The sequence below is a fragment of the Carlito syrichta genome, unplaced genomic scaffold (genome assembly GCF_000164805.1).
Source record: "Carlito syrichta isolate Samal-C Ts95f unplaced genomic scaffold, Tarsius_syrichta-2.0.1 Scaffold303992, whole genome shotgun sequence".
NCBI lineage: Eukaryota > Metazoa > Chordata > Mammalia > Primates > Tarsiidae > Carlito > Carlito syrichta.
Genome location: NW_007248088.1, coordinates 151,772 through 159,061, shown reverse-complemented (window position 1 = coordinate 159,061; position 7,290 = coordinate 151,772). Strand labels below are relative to the sequence as shown.

Genomic DNA, 7,290 nt, shown 5'->3' with positions numbered 1-7,290 from the left:
GGTCGAGGCTGCGGTGGCCGAGAGCAGTCACTGTACTCCAGTCTGGGTGACAGAGTGAGACTCCAACTCAAAAAAAAAAAAAAAAATTAGCTGTGCTCTGGTTTCTCTTCAGAATGAATAAATCCTCTGCCTTTTACTAAAAAAAAAAAACAAAAACAAAAACAAACAAAACCCCAAAATTTAGCTGTGTGTGGTGGCACATGCCTATAGCCCCAGCTACTCAGGAGGCTGAGGCAGAAGGATTACCTAAACCCAGGAGACAAACTGTGGTGAGCTATGATGGTGCCACCACACTCTAGCCTGGGCGACAGAGTGAGACCCCAAACCAAAAAAAAAAAGTATCTCATCCTGAGTCTTTTAAAACTTTATTTTGGGCCAGGTTCAGTAGCTCAGCCTGTAATCCCAGCACTTTGAGAGGGCGAGGTGAGTGGATTGACTGAGCCCGTGGGTTCGAGGCCCACCCGGGCAACTTGGCGAGACCTCATCTCTAAAACAAACCAAAAATTAGCCAGGCACGGTAGTGCGCACCTGTAGTTCCAGCTACTTGGAAGGCTAAAGTGGCAGGATCGCCTGAGTCCAGCAGGTCAAGGCTGTGGTGGCCGGGAGCATACCACTGCCCTCCAGTCTGGGCGACAGAGTGAGACTCCAACTCAAAAAAAAAACCAACTTTTTTTTGAGGATTATCCCAGGAACTGTCTAAGGAAAACCAACTCTCAGTGCTAATGACCCAGGCAAAACAGAGACAAAGGCAGGCTGACTGACTTCTACCTGATCTCAGAGGTTGTCACCAAGTATCTTGTTGAGAAGTAGTTCTATCACAGCATTTTGGGAAATGACAAATAAGGGCAATAGGAACGAATCTAAGAATGAAAGACAACCATGTTTCTCCTTTACCATCATCCTCAGGTTGTCTAGGACCATCCTGTGTAAGAGCATACAGAGGTACAGGACAGAACTGAGTATTAAGGTAAGGAGCTCCCTACAGCTACAAAACTTCATTCTAAAATAAGCCCAAAGACACTTTGGTTTGAAGGCATTACAACTTTACTGCCCAACATCAGGTCTGACTATCCCACAAATTAGGTCAGGTCAGCAGGCTCAGCCTTAATAAACAGCACCTGCATACTTGTGACAAGGAGCTGTAAGATCACATGAAAGCTGAGCTGTGACTCTCACAGTTCCCCATCCCACAAGCTCTGAGATCCATCATTACCAAGTCCAGCTCCTACATAAGGGAAGGGGAGGGAAAGAAAAACCTTAGGCTGGATTTTTTCTTTTTATGTCTTATCCCTCTCTACCCAAGATAGTTATCATGGGCTGGACAATCAATTACTCTTGCTGGGAGACCTGGGGGGACCCTCTCCCCAGCCCCGGTTAACAAGCAGTTTCAGAGCAGAAGGAGATGATGAACAAGCAGTTATTATAGTATCCTAAAATTCTAGATGTTGCTTGCTATCAAAGGTAGAAGTCTCTGCTGAATCAATGGAGAGGAAAGGCAAGAGAAGTCAAACAGCAGCTAGCAAATGAGCAAGCTGACTGACAGGAAACCTGTCAGTTTAGAAAGAATCCTTGCTAGCCTTAGGCTAATCTTGGGTAATTTAGTCCCTCAAAACTCTGGCTTTCTTATCTGAAAAACAGAGATAATGCCTACATCACGAGGTTGCTGTGAGGATTAAACAAGGTAACAAGCCTGGTGCACCCTCATGCCTGTAATCCCAGCATTTTGGGAGGCCGAGGTGAGAGGACTGCCTGAGCCCACAGGTTTGAGACTAGCCTGGGCAACTTGGTGAAACCTCGTCTTCACACTAAATCAAAAAAAGTAGTCAGGCATGGTGGCGCGTGCCTATAATTCCAGCTATTTAGAAGGCTGAGGCTGAAGGATCACCTGTGCCCAGCAGGTTGAGGTTGCGGTGGCCGTGAGCGTGCCACTGCACTCCAGCCTGGGCGACAGAGGGAGGCTCTGACTCAGGAATAAAAAACAAAAAATGCCTGAAAAAACTAACTCCTACCACAGGACGTGGATAAAAAAGGCTCTCCTACCTATCCTCTGTAATTTTGTCTTCTAGAAGAGGAAAGGGCAGGGGAGTCGGGGGAGGCCTGACTTATGTACCCCATACCAAGATCTTGCAAAGCTGGCTACACAGCCCTACGGGCCAGGCTGAGTCTCTGGCTGTGATGAACACTCAGAGACCTTGGACCGAACAGTTTCCCTAGGCGTCTCCCCTAGTTCCTGGAGCTCCACTCAGAGGCCTGAGTCAATTCCATGGATGACTGCCCAGTCAAGGAGCAGAGTGGCTTCTTGGAACAGGGAGGCCCAACTAAGGCTGCAGAAAGCAGGGAAGCCCAGAACTTGGATGGGTGGATGAATGCAACGAGGAAAGAATGTGAGGGCCAATCCTTTCTGTTCTTAGTCAAGAGAAGTATAGAAGATGCTACTGGGCCGGGCTCGGTGGCTCAGCCTGTAATCCCAGCACTTTGGGAGGCCGAGGTGAGTGGATTGCCTGAACCCACGGGTTCGAGACCCGCCTGGGCAACTTGACGAGACCTCATCTCTACAACAAATCAAAAATTAGCAGGGCGTGGTAGCGCGCACCTGTAGTTCCGGCTACTTGGGAGGCTTAGGCGGAAGGATTGCCGGAGCCCAGCAGGTCGAGGCTGTGGTGGCCGGGAGCGGCCACTGCACTCCAGTCTGGGTGACAGAGTTAGACTCCAACTCCAAAAAAAAAAAAGAAGATGCTACTCTTCCTGAACGACAGAAATTACTTTTCTAAACAGGAATGGGAGAACTAATTACAAATCATTCAGGGTGACAGAAGGACTACATCCCCTCTAAGAGGGCCTCAGGAGTCAGATCCCTAGTCGTCAGAAGCCCTTAGTAAGGATGGAATCCCATGTGAGTCACCACCAACTGTTGGCAGAAAGCTATGTTCAGAGTAGACCCTCCAGGATAGCGCCTCAGGTAAATATTTACCTTATCTAGGAGCTCCTGAACTAATTTTTTTTTTAGTACAAGGACTACCTGACCGTGATTTCCATGACAGCAGCAGTAGATGGAAAGGGAGAGGAAGGGTCTTTCTATTTGCCAGGATATACCCAAAGCTGGAGACTCAAGTTGGAGGGATCCCTCCCCCTGCCAGGTGAATATACAGTCTGGCTAAAAGTATATAGTAAATATTGCTCACTTACAGGAAGTTAGTGGCCTTAAAGGACTAAATTCCACTGTTTTCAGAAAAAGAAGATGCAATTCAACCTACAAAATCCCCAAGGACCCATACTGGTAAGAAGTTATTGAACAAGTTGGGTGCCAAGTATTCTACAACCAAGTCACTTGTATATGAAAAGATGATTTAAGGGGACAAAAACTAGAAATGACTCACAGGCCATTCCCTGGAGATTTCTTACAGACAGGATATAAATTATTCCTTGGGGAAAACCTAGTAGGGCCATATCTCTAACCAAATGCAACCTTGAGACCCATCCATTGCTGAAGAGGAAGTCCTGACTTCTTGGGCCATACTTCCTGCTTTCACCTTGACTTCAAAGTGATTGGTCCCTGCCTGGCAGAAGAAAAACCAGGAGCTGCAAAGAGTCATGCAATTAGGCACTACATGTTCTAAACCCTTTTAATCTCTGGCACTATTTTTATCTCATTCCCTCCCAAAACTGGGATAGGGACGGACAAGAAGACTTCTGCCTTCCAAGAGAGGAACAGGGCCAAAGAGAAGAGAGGATACAAATGCTCCCTAGAAGAGTTAATCCCTGCCTAGGATGCTCCTGACAGTGCTTCATGCTGCAGACCCCTAAAGGGCCTTTCCTAATCACACCCAGCTACAATGACCCCAGGTTCTTCAATACCCTAGTCAGTTTTTTACCTTCCATGTGGATATAGTCTGCCTTTAGATGATAAGCTCTGAAAGACAGAACCTGGATCTCCCCCAGCCTATATTCCTATCGGACTCAGCACACAGTAAGCATATATGGTCAGGAATCTAACTCTGTGTTCCTGGGCAAAAAGGTAGGCCTGTGATGGAAAATAACCAGGCCGGACCAAGCAGAAGTCAATTGGCCAACATCAAGTTTTGATGACTCTGTGTGCAAAGATCTTTGGGGATATGCAAAGGAAGAAGCCAGTAAGTCTTGCCCTTAGACACACACTGGTCTAGTGGGGACAACAGAACCACACAAATTGGGGGACAAAAATAGCAGCAAGGCTTGCTGGAAAATTCAAATGCAAAGGACAAAGGGCAAAGAAGAGGGGAGCTTGAGCCATACTGGAAAACATCCACACCATGAAGGAAATCAGAAAAAAAAAGACTCTCCCTCTCCCTTCACCCTGAAAACAGTTGAAAGTTCACTCTCATTGTGGTTACACGGATGCATTTTAAAAAATAAAAAATTGAGCCGGGTTTGGTGGCTCAGCCTGTAATCCTGCGCTTTGGGAGGCTAAGGTGAGTGGACTGCCTGAGCCCGCGGGTTCGAGACCCACCTGGGAAACTTGGCCAGACCTCATCTCTACAGTAAATAAAAAAATTAGCTGGGCATGGTAGCGCGCGCCTGTAGTTCCAGCTACTTGGAAGGCTGAGGCGGAAGGATCACTGGAGCCCAGCAGGTCGAGGCTGCAATGGCCGGGAGCGGCCACCACACTCCAGTCTGGGCCACAGAGTGAGACTCTGACTCAAAAAATAAAAAAAATAAAAAAATTGTTTAAAAAGAAAGTTCACTCTCAGTCTAAAAAGCAAAAAAATGCATGTTTGCCGGGTGCGGTGGCTACAGCACTTTGGGAAGCCGAGGTGAGAGGACTGCCTGAGCCCATGGGTTCAAGATCAGCCTTGGAAACTTGGCAAGCCCTCATCTCTATAATAAATCAAAAAATTAGCCGTGCATGGTGGCCTCACACCTATAGTTCCAGCTACTTGGAAGGCTAAGTAGGAAGGACTGCCTGAGCCCAGCAGGTCAAGGCTGTGGTGGCTGTGAGCATGTCACTGGGTGACAGAGTGAGACTCCAACTCAAAAAAAAGAAAAGAAAATGCATGCTATCTCTCTTTGATAGCCCCCTTCTGCCATATCATTTAATGTACCGGCAAATACGCCACTGCTCAGAAGAGCAGAATGCTGTACTATCCTGTGGTACAAATTTAAGCAGAGGCACAATGAGTCCTCTAAGAATCAGGGTGGGGATTCCTACCCTTGGGTCTTTTCCCCTCCACCCAAACTGGTGTAGGGATCAAAGGCAGTCAATTAATTACTTTCTACAATTCTAGAATTCCAGGGCTAAAACACAGGGTTCAATAAATGCTTTGACAATAACAGTGGTCATTTCTAAAAGAGAAGATAACACAAATTGCCAGGCAATCCCAAAGTCATTTTCACTTGTTTTGGGAATACACTATTTTTAGAAGCATTGTTTACATTCCTAATTATTATCTACCTTAGTTGACAAAAGCAGATAACAGAAAACAAACTCAATTTATCTAAATGCACACAGAATTATGGCACAAAAGCATAATAGGAAGTCAGACTGCAAGAAGACATTTGCTGGCTGATAATCCACAAAGTTGCTATCCAGCCACCTCTTGCTTCACAAAGTTCATTTTTGCATGTATGTTCCGCCATCTTGTATGTGACCTAACCTTTTTTTTCCAAATCAAAACTGAGTTTCACATTATTTGCCTGCCCATCCTCTAATATCTGACAGAGGGCAATGACAAAGTTAGAAACAGGGAAATGGCCAGTGAAGAGCCAGCGCCTGTTAATTTACTCATTCTTTTCCCTAAATAACCACTGGGTTGAATGTATTAGGCCTTACAAACAGCTGAGCAACCAAGTCCCCGTTCTGGGTCTCATATTCCTGATATGCCTCCCTTGAGTTTAGCAGTTGAAAGGCATACATGATCAACTCTGGGCTGGCAAGGAAAGAGGCAAAATAACAAGTGGGGGAGGGGAGAAGGGACAGGCAACTATCAAGTCCCCCAAAGTCCCCATTCACCCCACCCTCTTTCACAGAGCTTACATGTTTTTCTCTCCTTTATATGTGTGCTAGGTTGTTCAAGAGGAGGGGGTCCCCAGTCACCCCACTGCTGTGCTGATGCCACAAAACTAAACACTACTCACTTTTCTTCAATCTTTCTAAATACCCAGTTAACATCACTGGCAACTGGCTGCGTCCACATGAAGGCAATGACACCATCTAACAGGAGGGTCCAAGGTCTGCTGCCAGCTCCTCTTAGCCCCCAAACATCTGTACACACATACATTACCTCTCAATTTGACATGTGATCTAAGTCTGAAACAAGGTCGACAGTGAAGAGCTGTAGTGTGTATGTTTGAAAGGAATGTCAAAAATAAATTCGGCAGACCTGGATGCTGTAACCCTTCCTTCACCAACACCCCCCACCCATTTTCATACTAGTGGCTGCTGTTACTATGACAACCTGTCCAGGAAGTTGGCCCACACTTCTTCCTTGTGGAGCAGGAAGCTGGAGCAGTGTTTGTGTTGCCTCTGGAAAAAAAACTTGAAGGCCTCCTCCCCCACCGCCACCCCGTATCCCGCCTCAACCCAATTTCTTGACTCCCTTCCCCACCCTCCACACCTACCTCCTCTAACTCATCCTTGGCATCCAAACTGGTTGAAAGTAGCAGCCTCCCCCCTCCTGGGGCTCCTGCTCCCGCTCCTCCTCCTCCACCTCCCGCTGCTCCCGAAGCAGCAGTTGCTGCTGCCCCTTTTCCCTTCTGTAACTCCATGGCCGCAGCCAGGAGACGGGAAAAGGTCAGGGAGTGGATGGATGGAAAGACCTAGAAATGGGGATCTCTGGGTCGCCAGGGGCCGGGGGCCAGGGGACCAAGTGGGGGAGGGGCGGGCAGGGGCCCCTGTCCTCTCCACTCCTCCCCGCTCTCCAAAAGGCCGCGCCTGCGGAGGGGGCGAAGGCGGACGGTCCTCTAGGTCCTGACTCTGCAGTGGCAGTGCTGAGGGAAAGCCGCTAGCTCCGAAGTATGGTGGGCTGAGGATCTGTGCTCCTATGGGAAGGTTAGGAGAGGCCTCCGCCCTGACGTGGACCCTGAGAGCTTCTGACCCTAAGAAAAGGAGGGAAAACCCTAAGTTTCTGCCTCTTTTCCCGGTGGGGGCAGAAGAGAAGTCCTGCCCCCGAAGTAGGGGGTGGGGAACCTTCCTGGCTGTGGCTTCAAGGCTTGGGGAGCGAGGCTCCTTTGGATCCAGCCCCTAGGGGGTGAGGGTGCGGCAGTAAGCGCTATGGGAGGACACGGAGGACCAGCTTCTCCCCACACCACACAGAG

At 48.1% G+C, this 7,290-nt stretch overlaps 1 protein-coding gene across 5 annotated transcripts in view; it reads right to left on the bottom strand.

The window, feature by feature from the left end:
* The window catches only part of INTS3 (integrator complex subunit 3), a 47,041-nt gene extending 39,752 nt beyond the window's left edge, over positions 1–7,289 (bottom strand). For all 5 annotated transcript variants that reach the window (XM_008059322.2, XM_008059323.2, XM_008059324.2 and 2 more), the window contains exon 1: positions 6,595–7,289. In XM_008059322.2, coding sequence (XP_008057513.1) covers positions 6,595–6,741 — 147 coding nt within the window. In that variant the 5' untranslated portion in view covers positions 6,742–7,289. The remainder of the gene's footprint in view (positions 1–6,594) is intronic.
* Between the last annotated feature and the right edge of the window lies 1 nt (position 7,290).